The 27,163-nt window shown below is 46.3% G+C and overlaps 2 protein-coding genes across 2 annotated transcripts in view; one reads left to right on the plus strand and one right to left on the minus strand.

Annotated features, from left to right (window-relative positions):
• Positions 1–26,171, plus strand: part of LOC139394430 (sodium/mannose cotransporter SLC5A10-like) — a gene marked incomplete at its 3' end in the record, with an annotated part of 79,605 nt that extends 53,434 nt beyond the window's left edge. The window contains exons 11-13 of the mRNA XM_071142496.1: positions 23,382–23,489; positions 25,546–25,696; positions 26,003–26,171. Of these exons, the coding sequence (XP_070998597.1) occupies positions 23,382–23,489; positions 25,546–25,696; positions 26,003–26,171 (428 nt within the window). The remainder of the gene's footprint in view (positions 1–23,381; positions 23,490–25,545; positions 25,697–26,002) is intronic.
• LOC139394424 (protein FAM83G-like) lies at positions 882–19,632 on the minus strand. Its single transcript, XM_071142487.1, has 5 exons — positions 18,725–19,632; positions 16,751–16,918; positions 6,031–6,155; positions 4,457–4,952; positions 882–1,883 (listed from the first exon to the last, which is right to left on the minus strand). The coding sequence occupies exons 1-5, from the start codon at positions 19,205–19,207 to the stop codon at positions 882–884; spliced, it is 2,274 nt and encodes a 757-aa protein (XP_070998588.1). The 5' UTR covers positions 19,208–19,632.
• Positions 26,172–27,163: the final 992 nt, after the last annotated feature.

Raw genomic sequence — 27,163 nt, forward strand, 5'->3', positions numbered from 1 at the left:
GATGTGTCTGTTGACCCCTAGGTCTAATCTGGTCCTCTCCTAGTGAGGGTTATTAACCCACGGTCTCTCCACCTGTCTGATGTGTCTGTTGACCCCTAGGTCTAATCTGGTCCTCTCCTAGTGAGGGTTATTAACCCACGGTGTCTCCACCTGTCTGATGTGTCTGTTGACCCCTAGGTCTAATCTGGTCCTCTCCTAGTGAGGGTTATTAACCCACGGTGTCTCCACCTGTCTGATGTGTCTGTTGACCCCTAGGTCTAATCTGGTCCTCTCCTAGTGAGGGTTATTAACCCACGGTGTCTCCACCTGTCTGATGTGTCTGTTGACCCCTAGGTCTAATCTGGTCCTCTCCTAGTGAGGGTTATTAACTCACGGTGTCTCCACCTGTCTGATGTGTCTGTTGACCCCTAGGTCTAATCTGGTCCTCTCCTAGTGAGGGTTATTAACCCACGGTGTCTCCACCTGTCTGATGTGTCTGTTGACCCCTAGGTCTAATCTGGTCCTCTCCTAGTGAGGGTTATTAACCCACGGTGTCTCCACCTGTCTGATGTGTCTGTTGACCCCTAGGTCTAATCTGGTCCTCTCCTAGTGACGGTTATTAACCCACGGTGTCTCCACCTGTCTGATGTGTCTGTTGACCCCTAGGTCTAATCTGGTCCTCTCCTAGTGAGGGTTATTAACCCACGGTGTCTCCACCTGTCTGATGTGTCTGTTGACCCCTAGGTCTAATCTGGTCCTCTCCTAGTGAGGGTTATTAACCCACGGTGTCTCCACCTGTCTGATGTGTCTGTTGACCCCTAGGTCTAATCTGGTCCTCTCCTAGTGAGGGTTATTAACCCACGGTGTCTCCACCTGTCTGATGTGTCTGTTGACCCCTAGGTCTAATCTGGTCCTCTCCTAGTGAGGGTTATTAACCCACGGTGTGGGTGTCTCACCTGTCCGATGTGTCTGTGTGGCTGAGGGCGTGTCTGTTGACCCTTTCTGTCCTGTGATTGGCTCATTAGAACTCCCCTGTCGTCTGATTGGCTGTGAGGCCGAAGGTCCAGCATGCTCTGGGAGAACCTCGCCATCACATTGACCCCATTTCCATGACGATGACCCTTGCCAACCTGGCCCAACTCTGCTGTTAACCCATTGGCCACCGGCGAGGATTCTGTGGGTTCTGATTCGTTGCACTCGTAGTATAAGTCGTCAGACGACGTGTTATTGGCTGTCTGGTCACATAGCGCCGTGATGCTGTCATTATCGTCATGACTACTGTTGCCCCGCCTCCCCTCTAGCCCCTCCTCCACCCACTCCTCCTCCTCTAGCCACTCCTCCTCAAGCCCTTCCTCCTCCTCCTCTTTCTCGTCTCTCTGCCCATGGCGGGACTTGGTATCCATCAGTGTTTCCGATTGGCTAATGGAGGCAGGCGGTGTCCCTGATTGGCTTTCGGTCCTGGGGACCAGGCTGACCTGTGGTTGGCCAGACTGGTGAGAATGGGCAGGGCTAATGAGGAGCTGCAGGGTGCGAGGTTTAGGGACTGGAGGGGCGGAGGGGTTTATGTCAGGTGTATCAGGGTGTTGTGTATCAGGTGTATCAGGGTTCTGTGTATCAGGCGTATCAGGGTTCTGTGTATCGGGGTTCTGTGTATCAGGCGTGTCAGGGTTCTGTGTATCAGGGTTCTGTGTATCAGGCGTATCAGGGTTCTGTGTATCGGGGTTCTGTGTATCAGGCGTGTCAGGGTTCTGTGTATCAGGGTTCTGTGTATCAGGCGTCTGTTTGTCGTGCTGTGTATTCCGTAGAGTAGCAGTCTCAGGTAGGGGTTTCTCAGGCAGGCTGAAGGGAGAGCTGAACCTGATGGCCTGGCTGGTCTCAAACTGTTGACTTCTCTGGAGGTGGACCTGTTAACAGTCAGAAACATTATCAGTCAGGACCTACACATGTTACATGTGTTAGAGAAAGGGTGAGGAGAAAGGGTTAGGAGAAAGGGTTAGGGTGAGGAGAGAGGGTTAGGGTGAGGAGAAAAGGTTAGGAGAAAGGGTTAGGGTGAGGAGAGCGGGTTAGTGTGAGGAGAGAGGGTTAGGGTGAGGAGAAAGGGTTAGGAGAAAGGGTGAGGAGAAAGGGTTAGGGTGAGGAGAGAGGGTTAGGGTGAGGAGAAAGGGTGAGGAGAAAGGGTTAGGGTGAGGAGAAAGGGTGAGGAGAAAGGGTTAGGGTGAGGAGAAAGGGTGAGGAGAAAGGGTTAGGGTGAGGAGAAAGGGTGAGGAGAAAGGGTTAGGGTGAGGAGAAATGGTTAGTGTGAGGAGAGAGGGTGAGGCGAAAGGGTGAGGAGAGAGGGTTAGGGTGAGGAGAAAGAGTGAGGAGAAAGGGATAGGAGAGAGGGTTAGGGTGAGGAGAAAGGGTGAGGGTGAGGAGAGAGGGTGAGGAGAAAGGGTTAGGGTGAGGAGAAAGGGTTAGGGTGAGGAGAAAGGGTTAGGGTGAGGAAGAGAGGGTTAGGGTGAGGAGAGAGGGTGAGGAGAGAGGGTTAGGGTGAGGAGAAAGGGTGATGAGAAAGGGTTAGGGTGAGGAGAAAGGGTTAGGGTGAGGAAGAGAGGGTTAGGGTGAGGAGAGAGGGTGAGGAGAGAGGGTTAGGGTGAGGAGAAAGGGTGAGGAGAAAGGGTTAGGGTGAGGAGAAAGGGTAAGGAGAAAGGGTTAGGGTGAGGAGAGAGGGTTAGGGTGAGGAGAGAGGGTTAGGGTGAGGAGAGAGGGTTAGAGTGAGGAGAGAGGGTTAGGGTGAGGAGAGAGGGTTAGGAGAAAGGGTTAGGGTGAGGAAGAGAGGGTTAGGGGGAGGAAGAGAGGGTTAGGGTGAGGAAGAGAGGGTTAGGGTGAGGAGAAAGGGTTAGGAGAAAGGGTTAGGAGAAAGGGTTAGGGTGAGGAGAGAAAGGTTGGGGTGAGGAGAAAGGGTGAGGAGAAAGGGTTAGGGTGAGGAGAGAGGGTGAGGGTGAGGAGAAAGGGTGAGGAGAAATGGTTAGGGTGAGGAGAAAGGGTTAGGGTGAGGAGAAAGGGTGAGGAGAAAGGGTTAGGAGAAAGGGTTAGGGTGAGGAGAGAGGGTTAGGGTGAGGAGAAGGGGTTAGGGTTAGGAGAGAGGGTTAGGGTGAGGAGAAAGGGTTAGGGTGAGGAGAGAGGGTTAGGGTGAGGAGAAAGGGTAAGGAGCAAGGGTGAGGAGAAAGGGTGAGGGGAAAGGGTGAGGGGAAAGGGTGAGGAGAAAGGGTGAGGAGAAAGGGTTAGGGTGAGGAGAGAGGGTTAGGGTGAGGAGAGAGGGTGAGGGTGAGGAGAAAGGGTAAGGAGAAAGGGTGAGGAGAAAGGGTGAGGAGAGAGGGTTAGGGTGAGGAGAAAGGGTGAGGAGAAAGGGTGAGGAGAAAGGGTTAGGGTGAGGAGAAAGGGTTAGGGTGAGGAGAAAGGGTTAGGGGAAAGGGTTAGGGTGAGGAGAAAGGGTTAGGGTGAGGAGAAAGGGTTAGGGTGAGGAGAAAGGGTTAGGGTGAGGAGAAAGGGTTAGGGGAAAGGGTTAGGGTGAGGAGAAAGGGTTAGGGTGAGGAGAAAGGGGAGGAGAAGGGGTTAGGGTGAGGAGAGAGGGTTAGGGTGAGGAGAAAGGGTTAGGGTGAGGAGAAAGGGTTAGGGTGAGGAGAAAGGGTAAGGAGAAAGGGTGAGGAGAAAGGGTGAGGGGAAAGGGTGAGGAGAAAGGGTGAGGAGAAAGGGTTAGGGTGAGGAGAGAGGGTTAGGGTGAGGAGAAAGGGTGAGGGTGAGGAGAAAGGGTAAGGAGAAAGGGTGAGGAGAAAGGGTGAGGAGAAAGGGTTAGGGTGAGGAGAAAGGGTGAGGAGAAAGGGTTAGGGTGAGGAGAAAGGGTTAGGGTGAGGAGAAAGGGTTAGGAGAAAGGGTTAGGGTGAGGAGAAAGGGTTAGGGGAAAGGGTTAGGGTGAGGAGAAAGGGTGAGAAGAAAGGGTGAGGAGAAAGGGTTAGGGTGAGGAGAAAGGGTGAGGAGAAAGGGTTAGGGTGAGGAGAAAGGGTGAGGAGAAAGGGTTAGGGTGAGGAGAAAGGGTGAGGAGAAAGGGTTAGGGTGAGGAGAAAGGGTGAGGAGAAAGGGTTAGGGTGAGGAGAAAGGGTGAGGAGAAAGGGTTAGGGGAAAAGGTTAGGGTGAGGAGAAAGTGTTAGGGTGAGGAGAAAGTGTTAGGGTGAGGAGAAAGGGTTAGGGGAAAGGGTTAGGGTGAGGAGAAAGGGTGAGGAGAAAGGTTTAGGGTTAGGGGAAAGGGTTAGGGTGAGGAGAAAGGGTTAGGGTGAGGAGAAAGGGTTAGGGTGAGGAGAAAGGGTTAGGGTGAGGGGAAAGGGTTAGGGTGAGGGGAAAGGGTTAGGGTGAGGAGAAAGGGTTAGGGTGAGGGGAAAGGGTTAGGGTGAGGGGAAAGGGTTAGGGTGAGGGGAAAGGGAAACAGTATAGAGTAACAAACCTGTTGGGGGCGGGACGCGTCTCTCACGTTGATGAAGCCAATCACGTCGCGGGGGGGGTCTGGCTCCGGCCAGGTGGGCAGGTATGGGATCAGGTACGCCTTCTCCAGATTGGCTAGTCCTGGGTGGAGGGGCGGGGCCTCCACTGGCTCTCTGGCAGGCTTTAGAACCCGTCCCAGAGGATTTTGGGTAGTGGAGTTCTTGTTGCTAGAGTCGTTAGCAGAGCTAGCTGGGCTAGCATTGTTAGCTTTAGCCTGTGACGCAACTAGTGCGTATTTAGGGTTGATTAGTTTCCTAGCAACGGCTGCGGAGACCGGGACAGGGGTGGCGATGGGGGTGAGGTCAGGGATAGGCTCCTCCTCCAGCGGAATCTTGGCGAGGGACACACCCCTAGAGGTCATGTAGAGATCACGGAACTGTTTGTCGAACGTCTCAACTGCCTGACCGCTCAGAACCGTGATCAAGTTCCGGTCCAGACGAGACGCCGACCACGTGAAGCTGAGGAGAGAGAACATACAGGGTCAGGGTACCTGTATGATCCAGTCACGGCTCTGTCTACCAGCATGCATCTCTGACTGAGAGGGTCAGGGGTCAGGGTACCTGTATGATCCAGTCACGGCTCTGTCTACCAGCATGCATCTCTGACTGAGAGGGTCAGGGGTCAGGGTACCTGTATGATCCAGTCACAGCTCTGTCTCCGTCTATCAGCATGCATCTCTGACTGAGAGGGTCAGGGGTCAGGGTACCTGTATGATCCAGTCACAGCTCTGTCTCCGTCTATCAGCATGTATCTCTGACTGAGAGGGTCAGAGGTCAGGGTACCTGTATGATCCAGTCACAGCTCTGTCTCCGTCTATCAGCATGTATCTCTGACTGAGAGGGTCAGGGGTCAGGGTACCTGTATGATCCAGTCACGGCTCTGTCTATCAGCATGTATCTCTGACTGAGAGGGTCAGGGGTCAGGGTACCTGTATGATCCAGTCACAGCTCTGTCTCCGTCTATCAGCATGTATCTCTGACTGAGAGGGTCAGGGGTCAGGGTACCTGTATGATCCAGTCACAGCTCTGTCTCCGTCTACCAGCATGTATCTCTGACTGAGAGGGTCAGAGGTCAGGGTACCTGTATGATCCAGTCACAGCTCTGTCTCCGTCTATCAGCATGTATCTCTGACTGAGAGGGTCAGGGGTCAGGGTACCTGTATGATCCAGTCACAGCTCTGTCTCCGTCTATCAGCATGTATCTCTGACTGAGAGGGTCAGGGGTCAGGGTACCTGTATGATCCAGTCACAGCTCTGTCTCCGTCTATCAGCATGTATCTCTGACTGAGAGGGTCAGAGGTCAGGGTACCTGTATGATCCAGTCACAGCTCTGTCTCCGTCTATCAGCATGTATCTCTGACTGAGAGGGTCAGGGGTCAGGATACCTGTATGATCCAGTCACAGCTCTGTCTCCGTCTATCAGCATGTATCTCTGACTGAGAGGGTCAGGGGTCAGGGTACCTGTATGATCCAGTCACAGCTCTGTCTCCGTCTATCAGCATGTATCTCTGACTGAGAGGGTCAGGGGTCAGGGTACCTGTATGATCCAGTCACAGCTCTGTCTCCGTCTATCAGCATGTATCTCTGACTGAGAGAACCTCGGACCTTCTGAGCCGAGCGAGTGTAGAACTCTACTCCTTCACTACATCGCACACGCAGGTTCTAGAGGACAGAGAACACACACACACACACATTAATATACACACACATTAATACACACACACACACACACACACACACACACATAAATCCATGTTATTATGACCTGTTGCAGTACACAGTTAACAGACACCCTGCAGTTCCACTGAAAACCAGATAATTACAAAGTATTACATATCACATGACACTGGGGAGAATACGGGGTCAAAGTAACTCAAATAATTACTATATAAAAAAATTATATATATATATATATATATATATATAAAACATTATTTAATACAACAACACAAAATCTTTAAAAAATAAACCTGCAGTATTCTGAAACTTAAGTCTGGTGTGTGTGGTGTTAATCTCTCTAATAAGGGTGTGGCGTTAGGCGGAGCAATGCCTCTTGGGTAATATTACCAAAGGAAAATGTCCCTAGTGCAGTAAAACTAGAGATGGAGGGATAGGCGTGGGGGTGGGAGAAAATGGGGAGGGGGAGAGAAGAGAACAGGGGAGGGAGAGAGAAGAGAACAGCGGAGAGAGAGAAGGGGGAGGGATAGAGAAGAGAACAGCGGAGAGAGAGAAGAGGGGAGGGAGAGAGAAGAGGGGAGGGAGAGAGAAGGGGGAGGGAGAGAGAAGAGAACAGCGGAGAGAGAGAAGAGAACAGCAGTGAGAGAGAAGGGGGAGGGAGAGAGAAGGGGGAGGGAGAGAGAAGAGAACAGCGGAGAGAGAGAAGGGGGAGGGAGAGAGAAGAGAACAGCGGAGGGAGAGAAGGGGGAGGGAGAGAGAAGAGAACAGCGGAGGGAGAGAAGGGGGAGGGAAAGAGAAGAGAACAGCGGAGAGAGAGAAGGGGGAGGGATAGAGAAGAGAACAGCGGAGAGAGAGAAGGGGGAGGGATAGAGAAGAGAACAGCGGAGAGAGAGAAGAGGGGAGGGAGAGAGAAGAGAACAGCGGAGAGAGAGAAGGGGGAGGGAGAGAGAAGAGAACAGCGGAGAGAGAGAGAAGGGGGGAGGGAGAGAGAAGAGAACAGCAGTGAGAGAGAAGGGGGAGGGAGAGAGAAGGGGGAGGGAGAGAGAAGAGAACAGCGGAGAGAGAGAAGGGGGAGGGAGAGAGAAGAGAACAACGGAGAGAGAGAAGGGGGAGGGAGAGAGAAGAGAACAGCGGAGAGAGAGAGAAGGGGGGAGGGAGAGAAGGGGGAGGGAGAGAGAAGAGAACAGTGGAGAGAGAGAGAAGGGGGAGGGAGAGAGAAGAGAACAGCGGAGAGAGAGAAGGGGGAGGGAGAGAGAAGAGAACAGCGGAGAGAGTGAAGGGGGAGGGAGAGAGAAGGGGGAGGGAGAGAGAAGAGAACAGCGGAGGGAGAGAAGGGGGAGGGAAAGAGAAGAGAACAGCGGAGAGAGAGAAGGGGGAGGAAGAGAGAAGAGAACAGCGGAGAGAGAGATGGGGGAGGGAGAGAGAAGAGAACAGCGGAGAGAGAGAAGGGGGAGGAAGAGAGAAGAGAACAGCGGAGAGAGAGATGGGGGAGGGAGAGAGAAGAGAACAGCGGAGAGAGAGAAGTGGGAGGGAGAGAGCAGGGGGAGGGAGAGAGAAGAGAACAGCGGAGAGAGAGATGGGGGAGGGAGAGAGAAGAGAACAGCGGAGAGCGAGCAGGGGGAGGGAGAGAGAAGAGAACAGCGGAGAGAGAGAAGGGGGAGGGAGAGAGAAGAGAACAGCGGAGAGAGAGAAGGGGGAGGGAGAGAGAAGCTCTGATCATTTAGGAGGTGGGAGGTGGTCAGTACATTCGTTAAGTATTCAGACTCCTTCCATGTTTCCACATTCTGTTACGTTACAGCCTTTCTAACATGGATTAAACAAAAATATTTCCTCATCAATCTAATTATGGGGTATTGTGATGTCATTATGGGGTATTGTGATGTCATTATGGGGTATTGTGATGTCATTATGGGGTATTGTGATGTCATTATGGGGTATTGTGATGTCATTATGGGGTATTGTGATGTATTATGGGGTATTGTGATGTCATTATGGGGTATTGTGATGTATTATGGGGTATTGTGTGTAGAATAAGGCTGTAACGTAAAACAAAATGTGTTAAAAGTGGGTCTGAATACTTTCCCAATGTACTGTCTTTAGAGTGTAGTCTATGTGGTTGATTTAATTGTGTTTGTGTGTGCGTGCGTGCGGGTGTGTATGTTCACGTGCGTGTGTCTAATTGACTGCAGCAGCAGTATGGAATGTGCTGAATGTTCTTCTGGAAGCTTCTGAAACTAAAACACTTAACAACTCCAAGAGTTAAGCTGCAGAACGAGTTCCTCTATTCTCCACAGAATACATACAGACAGAGAGATAACAGACAGTCAAACTGCAGAACTAGTTCCTCTATTCTCCACAGAATACATACAGACAGAGAGAGATAACAGACAGTCAAACTGCAGAACTAGTTCCTCTATTCTCCACAGAATACATACAGACAGAGAGATAACAGACAGTCAAACTGCAGAACTAGTTCCTCTATTCTCCACAGAATACATACAGACAGAGAGATAACAGACAGTCAAACTGCAGAACTAGTTCCTCTATTCTCCACAGAATACATACAGACAGAGAGATAACAGACAGTCAAACTGCAGAACTAGTTCCTCTATTCTCCACAGAATACATACAGACAGAGAGATAACAGACAGTCAAACTGCAGAACTAGTTCCTCTATTCTCCACAGAATACATACAGACAGAGAGAGATAACAGACAGTCAAACTGCAGAACTAGTTCCTCTATTCTCCACAGAATACATACAGACAGAGAGAGATAACAGACAGTCAAACTGCAGAACTAGTTCCTCTATTCTCCATAGAATACATACAGAGAGAGATAACAGACAGTCAAACTGCAGAACTAGTTCCTCTATTCTCCACAGAATACATACAGACAGAGAGATAACAGACAGTCAAACTGCAGAACTAGTTCCTCTATTCTCCACAGAATACATACAGACAGAGAGAGATAACAGACAGTCAAACTGCAGAACTAGTTCCTCTATTCTCCACAGAATACATACAGACAGAGAGATAACAGACAGTCAAACTGCAGAACGAGTTCCTCTATTCTCCACAGAATACATACAGACAGAGAGAGATAACAGACAGTCAAACTGCAGAACTAGTTCCTCTATTCTCCACAGAATACATACAGACAGAGAGATAACAGACAGTCAAACTGCAGAACTAGTTCCTCTATTCTCCACAGAATACATACAGACAGAGAGATAACAGACAGTCAAACTGCAGAACTAGTTCCTCTATTCTCCACAGAATACATACAGACAGAGAGAGATAACAGACAGTCAAACTGCAGAACTAGTTCCTCTATTCTCCACAGAATACATACAGACAGAGATAACAGACAGTCAAACTGCAGAACGAGTTCCTCTATTCTCCACAGAATACATACAGAGAGATATAACAGACAGTCAAACTGCAGAACGAGTTCCTCTATTCTCCACAGAATACATACAGACAGAGAGAGATAACAGACAGTCAAACTGCAGAACTAGTTCCTCTATTCTCCACAGAATACATACAGACAGAGAGATAACAGACAGTCAAACTGCAGAACTAGTTCCTCTATTCTCCACAGAATACATACAGACAGAGAGATAACAGACAGTCAAACTGCAGAACGAGTTCCTCTATTCTCCACAGAATACATACAGACAGAGAGAGATAACAGACAGTCAAACTGCAGAACTAGTTCCTCTATTCTCCACAGAATACATACAGACAGAGAGATAACAGACAGTCAAACTGCAGAACTAGTTCCTCTATTCTCCACAGAATACATACAGACAGAGAGAGATAACAGACAGTCAAACTGCAGAACTAGTTCCTCTATTCTCCACAGAATACATACAGACAGAGAGATAACAGACAGTCAAACTGCAGAACTAGTTCCTCTATTCTCCACAGAATACATACAGACAGAGAGAGATAACAGACAGTCAAACTGCAGAACTAGTTCCTCTATTCTCCACAGAATACATACAGACAGAGAGAGATAACAGACAGTCAAACTGCAGAACTAGTTCCTCTATTCTCCACAGAATACATACAGACAGAGAGAGATAACAGACAGCCAAACTGCAGAACTAGTTCCTCTATTCTCCACAGAATACATACAGACAGAGAGATAACAGACAGTCAAACTGCAGAACTAGTTCCTCTATTCTCCACAGAATACATACAGACAGAGAGAGATAACAGACAGTCAAACTGCAGAACTAGTTCCTCTATTCTCCACAGAATACATACAGACAGAGAGAGATAACAGACAGTCAAACTGCAGAACTAGTTCCTCTATTCTCCACAGAATACATACAGACAGAGATAACAGACAGTCAAACTGCAGAACGAGTTCCTCTATTCTCCACAGAATACATACAGAGAGAGATAACAGACAGTCAAACTGCAGAACTAGTTCCTCTATTCTCCACAGAATACATACAGACAGAGAGATAACAGACAGTCAAACTGCAGAACTAGTTCCTCTATTCTCCACAGAATACATACAGACAGAGAGAGATAACAGACAGTCAAACTGCAGAACTAGTTCCTCTATTCTCCACAGAATACATACAGACAGAGAGATAACAGACAGTCAAACTGCAGAACTAGTTCCTCTATTCTCCACAGAATACATACAGACAGAGAGAGATAACAGACAGTCAAACTGCAGAACTAGTTCCTCTATTCTCCACAGAATACATACAGACAGAGAGATAACAGACAGTCAAACTGCAGAACTAGTTCCTCTATTCTCCACAGAATACATACAGACAGAGAGATAACAGACAGTCAAACTGCAGAACTAGTTCCTCTATTCTCCACAGAATACATACAGACAGAGAGAGATAACAGACAGTCAAACTGCAGAACTAGTTCCTCTATTCTCCACAGAATACATACAGACAGAGAGATAACAGACAGCCAAACTGCAGAACTAGTTCCTCTATTCTCCACAGAATACATACAGACAGAGAGATAACAGACAGTCAAACTGCAGAACTAGTTCCTCTATTCTCCACAGAATACATACAGACAGAGAGAGATAACAGACAGTCAAACTGCAGAACTAGTTCCTCTATTCTCCACAGAATACATACAGACAGAGAGAGATAACAGACAGTCAAACTGCAGAACTAGTTCCTCTATTCTCCACAGAATACATACAGACAGAGATAACAGACAGTCAAACTGCAGAACGAGTTCCTCTATTCTCCACAGAATACATACAGAGAGAGATAACAGACAGTCAAACTGCAGAACTAGTTCCTCTATTCTCCACAGAATACATACAGACAGAGAGATAACAGACAGTCAAACTGCAGAACTAGTTCCTCTATTCTCCACAGAATACATACAGACAGAGAGAGATAACAGACAGTCAAACTGCAGAACTAGTTCCTCTATTCTCCACAGAATACATACAGACAGAGAGATAACAGACAGTCAAACTGCAGAACGAGTTCCTCTATTCTCCACAGAATACATACAGACAGAGAGAGATAACAGACAGTCAAACTGCAGAACTAGTTCCTCTATTCTCCACAGAATACATACAGACAGAGAGATAACAGACAGTCAAACTGCAGAACGAGTTCCTCTATTCTCCACAGAATACATACAGACAGAGAGAGATAACAGACAGTCAAACTGCAGAACTAGTTCCTCTATTCTCCACAGAATACATACAGACAGAGAGATAACAGACAGTCAAACTGCAGAACTAGTTCCTCTATTCTCCACAGAATACATACAGACAGAGAGATAACAGACAGTCAAACTGCAGAACTAGTTCCTCTATTCTCCACAGAATACATACAGACAGAGAGATAACAGACAGTCAAACTGCAGAACTAGTTCCTCTATTCTCCACAGAATACATACAGACAGAGAGATAACAGACAGTCAAACTGCAGAACTAGTTCCTCTATTCTCCACAGAATACATACAGACAGAGAGAGATAACAGACAGTCAAACTGCAGAACTAGTTCCTCTATTCTCCACATAATACATACAGACAGAGAGATAACAGACAGTCAAACTGCAGAACTAGTTCCTCTATTCTCCACAGAATACATACAGACAGAGAGATAACAGACAGTCAAACTGCAGAACTAGTTCCTCTATTCTCCACAGAATACATACAGACAGAGAGATAACAGACAGTCAAACTGCAGAACTAGTTCCTCTATTCTCCACAGAATACATACAGACAGAGAGATAACAGACAGTCAAACTGCAGAACTAGTTCCTCTATTCTCCACAGAATACATACAGACAGAGAGATAACAGACAGTCAAACTGCAGAACTAGTTCCTCTATTCTCCACAGAATACATACAGACAGAGAGATAACAGACAGTCAAACTGCAGAACTAGTTCCTCTATTCTCCACAGAATACATACAGACAGAGAGAGATAACAGACAGTCAAACTGCAGAACTAGTTCCTCTATTCTCCACAGAATACATACAGACAGAGAGATAACAGACAGCCAAACTGCAGAACTAGTTCCTCTATTCTCCACAGAATACATACAGACAGAGAGATAACAGACAGTCAAACTGCAGAACTAGTTCCTCTATTCTCCACAGAATACATACAGACAGAGAGAGATAACAGACAGTCAAACTGCAGAACTAGTTCCTCTATTCTCCACAGAATACATACAGACAGAGAGAGATAACAGACAGTCAAACTGCAGAACTAGTTCCTCTATTCTCCACAGAATACATACAGACAGAGAGAGATAACAGACAGTCAAACTGCAGAACTAGTTCCTCTATTCTCCACATAATACATACAGACAGAGAGATAACAGACAGTCAAACTGCAGAACTAGTTCCTCTATTCTCCACAGAATACATACAGACAGAGAGATAACAGACAGTCAAACTGCAGAACTAGTTCCTCTATTCTCCACAGAATACATACAGACAGAGAGATAACAGACAGTCAAACTGCAGAACTAGTTCCTCTATTCTCCACAGAATACATACAGACAGAGAGATAACAGACAGTCAAACTGCAGAACTAGTTCCTCTATTCTCCACAGAATACATACAGACAGAGAGAGATAACAGACAGTCAAACTGCAGAACTAGTTCCTCTATTCTCCACATAATACATACAGACAGAGAGATAACAGACAGTCAAACTGCAGAACTAGTTCCTCTATTCTCCACAGAATACATACAGACAGAGAGATAACAGACAGACAAACTGCAGAACTAGTTCCTCTATTCTCCACAGAATACATACAGACAGAGAGAGATAACAGACAGACAAACTGCAGAACTAGTTCCTCTATTCTCCACAGAATACATACAGACAGAGAGATAACAGACAGTCAAACTGCAAAACTAGTTCCTCTATTCTCCACAGAATACATACAGACAGAGAGATAACAGACAGTCAAACTGCAGAACTAGTTCCTCTATTCTCCACAGAATACATACAGACAGAGAGATAACAGACAGTCAAACTGCAGAACTAGTTCCTCTATTCTCCACAGAATACATACAGACAGAGAGATAACAGACAGTCAAACTGCAGAACTAGTTCCTCTATTCTCCACAGAATACATACAGACAGACAGATAACAGACAGTCAAACTGCAGAACTAGTTCCTCTATTCTCCACAGAATACATACAGACAGAGAGAGATAACAGACAGTCAAACTGCAGAACTAGTTCCTCTATTCTCCACAGAATACATACAGACAGAGAGAGATAACAGACAGTCAAACTGCAGAACTAGTTCCTCTATTCTCCACAGAATACATACAGACAGAGAGATAACAGACAGTCAAACTGCAGAACTAGTTCCTCTATTCTCCACAGAATACATACAGACAGAGAGATAACAGACAGTCAAACTGCAGAACTAGTTCCTCTATTCTCCACAGAATACATACAGACAGAGAGATAACAGACAGTCAAACTGCAGAACTAGTTCCTCTATTCTCCACAGAATACATACAGACAGAGAGATAACAGACAGTCAAACTGCAGAACTAGTTCCTCTATTCTCCACAGAATACATACAGACAGAGAGATAACAGACAGTCAAACTGCAGAACTAGACCAGACGGACAAACAAACATCTCAAAGGAACAGAGAAAAGGGAAAGGAGAGACAGAAGGAAACAAGACAGTCGGTCAGGACTACAACCAGACAGACAGAGACAAGACAGTCGGTCAGGACTACAACCAGACAGACAGACAGACAGAGACAGGACAGTCGGTCAGGACTACAACCAGACAGACAGAGACAAGACAGTCGGTCAGGACTACAACCAGACAGACAGACAGACAGAGACAGGACAGTCGGTCAGGACTACAACCAGACAGACAGAGACAAGACAGTCGGTCAGGACTACAACCAGACAGACAGAGACATGACAGTCTGTCAGGACTACAATCAGACAGACAGACGGAAACAAGACAGTCTGTCAGGACTACAACCAGATTGTCAGACAGAAACAAGACAGTCTTTCAGTACTACAACCAGACAGAATCAAAACAGTCTGTCAGAACTACAACCAGACAGCCAGACAGAGACAAGACAGTCGGTCAGAACGACAACCAGACAGACAGACAAGACAGCTTGTCAGTGCTACAACCAGACAGACAGAGACAAGACAGTCTGTCAGTACTACAACTAGACAGACAGACAGACAGACAGACAACCAGACATACAGACAGACACAAGACAGTCTGTCAGGACTACAACCAGACAGAGACAAGACAGTATGTCAGTACTACAACCAGACAGACAGACAGCCAGACAGACAGAGACAAGACAGTCTGTCAGTACTACAACCAGACAGACAGACAGAGACAAGACAGTCTGTCAGGACTACAACCAGACAGACAGAGACAAGACAGTATGTCAGGACTACAACCAGACAGACAGACAGACAGACAGAGACAAGACAGTGTCAGGACTACAACCAGACAGACAGACAGACAGAGACAAGACAGTTTGTCAGGACTACAACCAGACAGACCCAGCAGGGTTGGCAGTTTGGGTTTATTAAAGGTAGACTCAGAGATATGATGTAAATACAGAAAGTAAATGGCATAGTGGGTCAACTTCCACAACAACTAAGAGCGTTGAAGTAGAGGCTCAACTCTCTAGGCTCTTTTCTTGCCCTGACTACCACACTGTGAACAGCGTGAAGCGAAACCGTGGACGTGATTAAGTACTGTGTGTGACCATGTGAGAGCGCAGTGTTGCATCTCGCTCATCTTAATATCTCCGGTGCTGCTCAACATAATTTCACAAAGTCTACCTTTAAGCCAGGCAAGCTCAAACACGTACAGATAAAGTATTGCAATTATTTGACAAGTATCTGAAACCCAGGTCTGGTGTGTGTGTGTGTGTGGAGTTAGTCTCTTTAATAAGGGTGTGGCATTGGGCGGAGCAATGCCTTGTGGGTAATATTTCTGTACCAAAGGAAAATGTCCCCAATGCAGTAAAACTAGAGATGGAGGGGTAGGCGTGGGGGTGGGAGAAAATGGGGAGGGGGAGAAGAGAACAGCGGAGAGAGAAGAGAACAGCGGAGAGAGAGAAGGGGGAGGGAGAGAGAAGAGAACAGCGGAGAGAGAGAAGGGGGAAGGAGAGAGAAGAGAACAGTGTAGAGAGAGAACGGGGAGGGAGAGAGAAGAGAACAGCGGAGAGAGAGAAGGGGGAGGGAGAGAGAAGAGAACAGCGGAGAGAGAGAAGTGGGGAGGGAGAGAGAAGAGAACAGCGGAGAGAGAGAAGGGGGAGGGAGAGAGAAGAGAACAGCGGAGAGAGAGAAGGGGGAGGGAGAGAGAAGAGAACAGCGGAGAGAGAGAAGGGGGAGGGAGAGAGAAGAGAACAGCGGAGAGAGAGAAGTGGGGAGGGAGAGAGAAGAGAACAGCGGAGAGAGAGAAGGGGGAGGGAGAGAGAAGAGAACAGCGGAGAGAGAGAAGGGGGAGGGAGAGAGAAGAGAACAGCGGAGAGAGAGAAGTGGGGAGGGAGAGAGAAGAGAACAGCGGAGAGAGAGAAGGGGGAGGGAGAGAGAAGAGAACAGCGGAGAGAGAGAAGGGGGAGGGAGAGAGAGAAGGGGGAGGGAGAGAGAAGAGAACAGCGGAGAGAGAGAAGGGGGAGGGAGAGAGAAGAGAACAGTGGAGAGAGAGAGAAGGGGGGAAGAGAACAGCGGAGAGAGAAGGGGGAGGGAGAGAGAAGAGAACAGCAGAGAGAGAGAGAAGGGGGGAGGGAGAGAGAAGGGGGAGGGAGAGAGAAAGAAACAGAGAAGACAGTAAGAGAACAGGGGAGAGAGAAGCAAATAATGTGTGTGACCGTGTGAGAGCGCAGTGTTGCATCTCGCTCATCTTAATATCTCCGGTGCTGCTCAACATCATTTCACAAAGTCTACCTTTAAGCCAGGCAAGCTCAAACACGTACAGATAAAGTATTGCAATTATTTTACAAGTATCTGAAACCCAGGTCTGTGTGTGTGTGTGTGTGTGTGTGTGTGTGTGTGTGTGTGTGTGTGTGTGTGTGTGTGTGTGTGTGTGTGTGTTACCTTGAGGTGTCCCTGGTGCATATTGGCTCTACAACACATGTCCAGGAAGCAGGAGACAGCAGATGTGTCGATGACGATGTAGACAGGAACTCTTCTCTTATAGGCCGCATCTAACAGGTCCTTATAGATGTCAACATCACTGAACTGATCCATCACTACTGCTATAACCTGGAGAACAGACACACAGTGGTTATAACCCTGACCCATCTAACAGGTCCTCATGTCAACATCACTACTGCTATAACCTGGAGAACAGACACACAGTGGTTATAACCCTGACCCATCTAACAGGTCCTCATGTCAACATCACTACTGCTATAACCTGGAGAACAGACACACAGTGGTTATAACCCTGACCCATCTAACAGGTCCTCATGTCAACATCACTACTGCTATAACCTGGAGAACAGACACACAGTGGTTATAACCCTGACCCATCTAACAGGTCCTCATGTCAACATCACTACTGCTATAACCTGGAGAACAGACACACAGTGGTTATAACCCTGACCCATCTAACAGGTCCTCATGTCAACATCACTACTGCTATAACCTGGAGAACAGACACACAGTGGTTATAACCCTGACCCATCTAACAGGTCCTCATGTCAACATCACTGACCACATACCTTCTGAGCCTGTGATATAGTCTGTACTATGTGTAGTCTACCTTCTGAGCCTGTGATCTAGTCTGTACTGTGTGTAGTCTACCTTCTGAGCCTGTGATATAGTCTGTAGTGTGTAGTCTACCTTCTGAGCCTGTGATATAGTCTGTACTGTGTGTAGTCTACCTTCTGAGCCTGTGATATAGTCTGTACTGTGTGTAGTCTACCTTCTGAGCCTGTGATATAGTCTGTACTGTGTGTAGTCTACCTTCTGAGCCTGTGATATAGTCTGTACTGTGTGTAGTCTACCTTCTGAGCCTGTGATATAGTCTGTACTGTGTGTAGTCTACCTTCTGAGCCTGTGATATAGTCTGTACTATGTGTAGTCTACCTTCTGAGCCTGTGATATAGTCTGTACTGTGTGTAGTCTACCTTCTGAGCCTGTGATATAGTCTGTACTGTGTGTAGTCTACCTTCTGAGCCTGTGATATAGTCTGTACTGTGTGTAGTCTACCTTCTGAGCCTGTGATATAGTCTGTACTATGTGTAGTCTACCTTCTGAGCCTGTGATATAGTCTGTACTATGTGTAGTCTACCTTCTGAGCCTGTGATATAGTCTGTACTGTGTGTAGTCTACCTTCTGAGCCTGTGATATAGTCTGTAGTGTGTAGTCTACCTTCTGAGCCTGTGATATAGTCTGTACTGTGTGTAGTCTACCTTCTGAGCCTGTGATATAGTCTGTACTGTGTGTAGTCTACCTTCTGAGCCTGTGATATAGTCTGTACTGTGTGTAGTCTACCTTCTGAGCCTGTGATATAGTCTGTACTATGTGTAGTCTACCTTCTGAGCCTGTGATATAGTCTGTACTGTGTGTAGTCTACCTTCTGAGCCTGTGATATAGTCTGTACTGTGTGTAGTCTACCTTCTGAGCCTGTGATATAGTCTGTACTGTGTGTAGTCTACCTTCTGAGCCTGTGATATAGTCTGTACTATGTGTAGTCTACCTTCTGAGCCTGTGATATAGTCTGTACTATGTGTAGTCTACCTTCTGAGCCTGTGATATAGTCTGTACTGTGTGTAGTCTACCTTCTGAGCCTGTGATATAGTCTGTAGTGTGTAGTCTACCTTCTGAGCCTGTGATATAGTCTGTACTGTGTGTAGTCTACCTTCTGAGCCTGTGATATAGTCTGTACTGTGTGTAGTCTACCTTCTGAGCCTGTGATATAGTCTGTAGTGTGTAGTCTACCTTCTGAGCCTGTGATATAGTCTGTACTGTGTGTAGTCTACCTTCTGAGCCTGTGATATAGTCTGTACTGTGTGTAGTCTACCTTCTGAGCCTGTGATATAGTCTGTACTGTGTGTAGTCTACCTTCTGAGCCTGTGATATAGTCTTCCGGACAACCTCCTTGATGTGTGTTTGTCCATCAGCTGGGGGCTGCGTGTGCACGTTGACACGTGTCACTCCTCGGTATGACACGGCGTCGGGCCAGCCCAAGTCCAGGTCGGGTATAGAACCTTCAGAGCGGTCGGGCCAGTACTGTAATGACAGTGGCCCATTGCCCCCGTCATACTCCTTCGGGGACGCGCTGCCCGCTCCCGCCTCGGCCTTGAGGTGCTCGCTTCCAGGCCGGTAGGCCTCCACGGTGCGCGCCAGCCGCAGGAGCTCCGGTTCAGACAGGAAGTGTCGGAGGTCATGTTCACTGAGGTAGCTGCTAAAGGCTTCTCGCCCCCCGGTCAGCAGAGCCTCGAGCGCGAGCCGCTGGTCCTCGCTGTAGAAGAACTCGGGTTTGGACTCGGTCACGCGCCAGTTGATGTGATGCTCATCGAGACACTGCACCTGAGACAGAGCCATGGCGCTAGGCTTTATCAATACCTAACTGATAATCACTGACGGATCAATGATATAACCCGACCGACCGAGTGTTACTGAAGAACATTAAATATACAATCCCACGGTTGAACCGGGAGATTTACCAAACCTTTCCGACAAGAGTTCAACTGTCTCAGCTCATGTTGTATTCGTATCCGTGTACACCAGCTTCCCACGATTTGTCCCATAAAACACGAATAAGGTTTAAAATAAATAAAACGGCGACTTTTCTCCTCAAAGCCGACAGAAACCAAGACCGACTAGTTAATCAGCAGCACCATTTTAACTACCGGTCGTCCAAATTGAGTCAGTGCGTCTCCTCGTGTTGTAAAACGCAATAGAATTGAGCAGAAGTAAATAGTTACAGGCTGAATGTGAAATGTCTCTGTGAGATTATCACGGGTTCATCTCCCAGCCTCAAACCACATCTCTTGAACAAACACGCAGACACAGGTAAACCGGGACAAACTTCCCCACCCCGCCACGCCCGTCACACATGACCGCTCCAGCCCCGTTCCGGTCGAGCAGCGGGGATGTGTGTTCGTGTGAGTCAGAGGATCTTTTCAAACAGCAGCAGTTTTAATCCAGACGGACGTGGGTGACTTGTTCAACTATTCTGATGACGAGACTCTTTTCAAAAAAAGTCTCGTCTGTCTGCGGTTCAAAACTTTTCTCTCGGTTCTATTGTACTGGAAGCGAGGCACTTCCTAGATCCCGTTTAGTTCCCCCAGAAAACTGTTGACAGTTGAAGCAGCTTTGAGACAAAACTCTGCGGAGTTTCTTCCAAAAGTGTCTTGTCCTTTTATAGACAAAGTCCCAAATACAAAACGAACGGTTAATAATAACGATAGTTAATAACCGCTAATTATCCTGTATCGCGGAGAGATCTAGCTTGTCTGTTGGTAACTCGAGCTGTGAACTCTGTAACGGAAGCTGTCCTCACCGGGGACTCGAGGGCGGAGTGTCCGGTTAGTGGGTCAGTAAATAATACAGAGAGAACCTAGAAACACTATAACCCCGCCTCATGTGTCGTGGCTAGAAGGTATCCAGCTTTAGTCAGAATTGACTTTTTTTGTAGCCGGTTACGCCTCGATCACACCGACAGTGTTTTACATTTTGGTTCACCAGAAGTACATTCATTTCCAACGGAACGAGGGTTATAATTGTGTATAATAATCATATACATTAAAACCAGGGTAATAATAATGGTGTGTTTTGCACCTGTGTTTTAGGGCATTCACCCATGTTTGGACCTGGTACTTTGTTAAGGACATTAAAGCGTGTTTTCCCGTTTACTTTGCTCTCTGCTTTTTGACTCACTCACACGTTGTTCAGGAATATCTTGTGGTGGTAAATCAGTGTACCAATTGATCTCTGAGATTTCTGTCCCGCGAGAATACGACCAAGGGAAGGTCTGAAAACACATTACCGAGATCATCATCGGATTATACGATGTGCCAATGTTTGTGAACAATTCCCTTAATTTGTTCAGAGCACTTTGAATAGCGAGTAGTTAGAATACAAGAATGAGTCTTTTTGCGAGACTTGAACAAGGTCATGTCTCGTTTTGTTTTGAATTTTCTCAATGGCAATATTAATCTGATCATTTTTGTAGCCCCTCTCCTTGAACTTTCTTTGCGTCTCAGCCATATTTCTGTCGAAATCTGATTCGACAGAATTGGCTGTAGGGCAAACTGTTTTTCAGGGGAAGCGTGACAACTATCAGCCCTCAACAAACTGTTACGATCAGTAGGTTTCCTGTAAAGATCAGTGTATAGAACATTATCTTCACACAAGATCAGAAGATCAAGGAAACTGATTTGACATGTGTCAGATTGCCTAGTAAATCTCAAATGTTCAGAACAGGAGTTAAGAAAAGCATGGAACGCCTGGAGCTGTTTGGCATCACTCCTCCATGGAACGCCTGGAGCTGTTTGGCATCACTCCTCCATGGAACGCCTGGAGCTGTTTGGCATCACTCCTCCATGGAACGCCTGGAGCTGTTTGGCATCACTCCTCCATGGAACGCCTGGAGCTGTTTGGCATCACTCCTCCATGGAACGCCTGGAGCTGTTTGGCATCACTCCTCCATGGAACGCCTGGAGCTGTTTGGCATCACTCCTCCATGGAACGCCTGGAGCTGTTTGGCATCACAAAAAGATCATCAATATACCGTTTCCAAATAATGATGTGAGGCAAGAAAACACTTTTGAGAGGTTTGAAAATAGACTATTTTTCCATGTAAACCACATACAAATTAGCATAGTTAGGAGCCACGGGGGATCCCAGAGCAGTACCCTTCATCTGAATAAAGAAATCATGTAGAAACATGAAATAGTTGTGTGTGAGTACTATTTCAGCCAATGTTATAATGCAGGGACTGGAAGGTAGTTCACAAGGGTCACGTTGCAGAAGAAAATGTATAATGACTCAACATCAAAAGTAACTAACAAGGTATTCTCAGGGAGAGGATCAAGACATTCAATGATAGAGATCATACTGCTGGTGTCCTTTAGGAGGGGAGCTGTTCTGAGACCATACTGCTGGTGTCCTTTAGGAGGGGAGCTATTCTGAGACCATACTGCTGGTGTCCTTTAGGAGGGGAGCTGTTCTGAGACCATACTGCTGGTGTCCTTTAGGATGGGAGCTGTTCTGAGACCATACTGCTGGTGTCCTTTAGGAGGAGAGCTGTTCTGAGACCATACTGCTGGTGTCCTTTAGGATGGGAGCTGTTCTGAGATCATACTGCTGGTGTCCTTTAGGAGGGGAGCTGTTCTGAGACCATACTGCTGGTGTCCTTTAGGATGGGAGCTGTTCTGAGATCATACTGCTGGTGTCCTTTAGGATGGGAGCTGTTCTGAGACCATACTGCTGGTGTCCTTTAGGATGGGAGCTGTTCTGAGATCATACTGCTGGTGTAATAATAATGGTGTGTAATAATCATAGACATTATAACCAGGGTAATAATGGTGTGTAATAATCATAGACATTAAAACCAGGGTAATAATAATGGTGTATAATAATCATAGGCATTAAAACCAGGGTAATAATAATGGTGTATAATAATCATAGGCATTAAAACCAGGGTAATAATAATGGTGTATAATAATCATAGACATTATAACCAGGGTAATAATAATGGTGTGTAATAATCATAGGCATTAAAACCAGGGTAATAATGGTGTGTAATAATCATAGACATTATAACCAAGGTAATAATGGTGTGTAATAATCATAGACATTAAAACCAGGGTAATAATGGTGTGTAATAATCATAGACATTATAACCAAGGTAATAATGGTGTGTAATAATCATAGACATTATAACCAGGGTAATAATAATGGTGTGTAATAATCATAGGCATTAAAACCAGGGTAATAATGTTGTGTGTAATAATCATAGACATTATAACCAGGGTATTAATGGTGTGTGTAATAATCATAGACATTATAACCAGGGTAATAATGCTGTGTGTAATAATCATAGACATTATAACCAGGGTAATAATAATGGTGTGTAATAATCCTAGACATTAAAACCAGGGTAATAATAATGGTGTATAATAATCATAGGCATTAAAACCAGGGTAATAATGGTGTGTAATAATCATAGACATTATAACCAGGGTAATAATGGTGTGTGTAATAATCATAGACATTAAAACCAGGGTAATAATGTTGTGTGTAATAATCCTAGACATTATAACCAGGGTAATAATAATGGTGTGTAATAATCATAGGCATTAAAACCAGGGTAATAATAATGTTGTGTAATAATCATAGACATTAAAACCAGGGTAATAATAATGGTGTGTAATAATCATAGACATTATAACCAGGGTAATAATAATGGTGTGTAATAATCATAGACATTAAAACCAGGGTAATAATAATGGTGTGTAATAATCCTAGACATTAAAACCAGGGTAATAATAATGGTGTGTAATAATCCTAGACATTAAAACCAGGGTAATAATAATGGTGTGTAATAATCCTAGACATTAAAACCAGGGTAATAATGGTGTGTAATAATCATAGACATTAAAACCAGGGTAATAATGTTGTGTGTAATAATCCTAGACATTAAAACCAGGGTAATAATGTTGTGTGTAATAATCATAGACATTATAACCAGGGTAATAACTGTGTGTTCCAGACTCGGTGGGGTGTGTGGACCCAGAGGAGTGTGTGAGGGTGTGTGGAGCGGAGGTGGGCTGCTCCAACATCGCCTTCCCCAAACTGGTCATCGAGCTCATGCCCAGCGGTGAGTGAGTGTGTGTAATGCTGTATGTGTGTAAAAGCCTGGTTTAGATTGTATCCGTCATGTCCCTGGGTGGTGTAGAATGTCTCTGGGTGGTGTAGAATGTATCCGTCATGTCTCTGGGTGGTGTAGAATGTCTCTGGATGGTGTAGAATGTATCCGTCATGTCTCTGGGTGGTGTAGAATGTATCCGTCATGTCTCTGGGTGGTGTAGAATGTCTCTGGATGGTGTAGAATGTATCCGTCATGTCTCTGGGTGGTGTAGAATGTATCCGTCATGTCTCTGGGTGGTGTAGAATATCTCTGGGTGGTGTAGAATGTATCCGTCATGTCCCTGGGTGGTGTAGAATATCTCTAGATGGTGTAGAATGTATCCGTCATGTCTCTGGGTGGTGTATAATGTCTCTGGGTGGTGTGGAATGTATCCGTCATGTCTGGGTGGTGTAGAATTTCTCTGGGTGGTGTAGAATGTATCCGTCATGTCTGGGTGGTGTAGAATGTCTCTGGGTGGTGTAGAATGTATCCGTCATGTCTGGGTGGTGTAGAATGTCTCTGGGTGGTGTAGAATGTATCCGTCATGTCTGGGTGGTGTAGAATGTATCAGTCGCATCTCTGGGTGGTGTATAATGTCTCTGGGTGGTGTAGAATGTATCCGTCATGTCTGGGTGGTGTAGAATGTCTCTGGGTGGTGTAGAATGTATCCGTCATGTCTGGGTGGTGTAGAATGTCTCTGGGTGGTGTAGAATGTATCCGTCATGTCTGGGTGGTGTAGAATGTCTCTGGGTGGTGTGGAATGTATCAGTCATGTCTCTGGGTGGTGTAGAATGTCTCTGGGTGGTGTGGAATGTATCCGTCATGTCTGGGTGGTGTAGAATGTCTCTGGGTGGTGTAGAATGTATCAGTCATGTCTCTGGGTGGTGTAGAATGTCTCTGGGTGGTGTGGAATGTATCCGTCATGTCTGGGTGGTGTAGAATATCTCTGGGTGGTGTAGAATGTATCCGTCATGTCTCTGGGTGGTGTAGAATGTCTCTGAGTGGTGTGGAATGTATCCGTCATGTCTGGGTGGTGTAGAATGTCTCTGGGTGGTGTAGAATGTATCCGTCATGTCTGGGTGGTGTAGAATGTCTCTGGGTGGTGTAGAATGTATCCGTCATGTCTGGGTGGTGTAGAATGTATCAGTCGCATCTCTGGGTGGTGTAGAATGTCTCTGGGTGGTGTAGAATGTATCCGTCATGTCTGGGTGGTGTAGAATGTCTCTGGGTGGTGTAGAATGTATCCGTCATGTCTGGGTGGTGTAGAATGTCTCTGGGTGGTGTAGAATGTATCCGTCATGTCTGGGTGGTGTAGAATGTCTCTGGGTGGTGTGGAATGTATCAGTCATGTCTCTGGGTGGTGTAGAATGTCTCTGGGTGGTGTGGAATGTATCCGTCATGTCTGGGTGGTGTAGAATGTCTCTGGGTGGTGTAGAATGTATCAGTCATGTCTCTGGGTGGTGTAGAATGTCTCTGGGTGGTGTGGAATGTATCCGTCATGTCTGGGTGGTGTAGAATATCTCTGGGTGGTGTAGAATGTATCCGTGTGTGTGTGTGTAATGCTGTATGTGTGCTGTACATGATTCCATGTGTGTGTGGGTCTGCGGGGGCTGATGATTCCATGTGTGTGTAGGTCTGTGGGGCTGATGACTCCATGTGTGTGTAGGTCTGTGGGGGCTGATGATTCCATGTGTGTGTAGGTCTGCGGGGCTGATGATTCCATGTGTGTGTGTGTAGGTCTGCGGGGCTGATGATTCCATGTGTGTGTGTGTAGGTCTGCGGGGCTGATGATTCCATGTGTGTGTAGGTCTGCGGGGCTGATGACTCCATGTGTGTGTGTGTAGGTCTGCGGGGCTGATGACTCCATGTGTGTGTGTGTAGGTCTGCGGGGCTGATGATTCCATGTGTGTGTAGGTCTGCGGGGCTGATGATTCCATGTGTGTGTGTGTAGGTCTGCGGGGGCTGATGACTCCATGTGTGTGTGTGTAGGTCTGCGGGGCTGATGACTCCATGTGTGTGTGTGTAGGTCTGCGGGGGCTGATGATAGCAGTGATGATGGCGGCCCTGATGTCATCGTTGACCTCTATCTTTAACTCCTCCTCCACGCTCTTCACCATGGACATCTGGAAGAAGTACCGCGTGTACGCCTCGGAACGGGAGCTGCTATTGGTCGGCAGGTCAGTCACTCACACTGGAACAGCTGCTATTGGTCGGCAGGTCAGTCACTCCCACTGGAACAGCTGCTATTGGTCGGCAGGTCAGTCACTCACACAGGAAAAGCTGTTATTGGTCGGCAGGTCAGTCACTCACACAGGAACAGCTGTTATTGGTCGGCAGATCAGTCACTCACACTGGAACAGCTGCTGTTTAGACATAGGTTCTATTCTTAGAGATGATGTCATTGTATACGGTTCCTAAATCTCCACTGTGTGTGTGTGTGTGTGTGTGTGTGTGTGTGTGTGTGTGTGTGTGTGTGTGTGTAGGATAGTAACAGTGATTCTGGTGGTGATAAGCGTGGTGTGGATTCCAATCCTGCAGTCGGCCAATAGCGGACAGCTCTACGTTTACATCCAATCAGTGACCAGTTACCTGGCTCCACCCGTTACCGCTGTCTTCTCATTGGCTATCTTCTGGACCAGAACCAACGAGCAGGTAACACACACTTTAGTCGAAAAGGAAGGACAGTCAAGAATCCCTTTTCTTTTGGGTTAGCAGGAAACAAACCCATGACTCTTGGTGTTGCAAGCACAGTGGTCTGAGCCACATAGGACATGTAACAGAGTATAGTTAGTCATATAATTAGGGTTATATACTGGTGTGATCAGAGGGTTCTATAGTTAGTCATATAATTAGGGTTATATACTGGTGTGATCAGAGGGTTGTATAGTTAGTTAGTCATGTAATTAGGGTTATATACTGGTGTGATCAGAGGGTTCTATAGTTAGTCATATAATTAGGGTTATATACTATAGTATAGTTAGTCATATAATTAGGGTTATATACTGGTGTGATCAGAGGGGTGTATAGTTAGTTAGTCATATAATTAGGGTTATATACTGGTGTGATCAGAGGGTTCTATAGTTAGTCATATAATTAGGGTTATATACTGGTGTGATCAGAGGGTTCTATAGTTAGTCATATAATTAGGGTTATATACTATAGTATAGTTAGTCATATAATTAGGGTTATATACTGGTGTGATCAGAGGGTTGTATAGTTAGTTAGTCATGTAATTAGGGTTATATACTGGTGTGATCAGAGGGTTGTATAGTTAGTCATATAATTAGGGTTATATACTGGTGTGATCAGAGGGTTCTATAGTTAGTCATATAATTAGGGTTACATACTGGTGTGATCAGAGGGTTCTATAGTTAGTCATATAATTAGGGTTATATACTATAGTATAGTTAGTCATATAATTAGGGTTATATACTGGTGTGATCAGATGGTTCTATAGTTAGTCATATAATTAGGGTTATATACTGGTGTGATCAGAGGGTTCTATAGTTAGTCATATAATTAGGGTTTAATACTGGTGTGATCAGAGGGTTCTATAGTATAGTTAGTCATATAATTAGGGTTATATACTATAGTATAGTTAGTCATATAATTAGGGTTATATACTGGTGTGATCAGAGGGTTCT

The sequence above is a fragment of the Oncorhynchus clarkii genome, unplaced genomic scaffold (genome assembly GCF_045791955.1).
Source record: "Oncorhynchus clarkii lewisi isolate Uvic-CL-2024 unplaced genomic scaffold, UVic_Ocla_1.0 unplaced_contig_14094_pilon_pilon, whole genome shotgun sequence".
In the NCBI taxonomy this organism is placed as follows: Eukaryota; Metazoa; Chordata; class Actinopteri; order Salmoniformes; family Salmonidae; genus Oncorhynchus; species Oncorhynchus clarkii.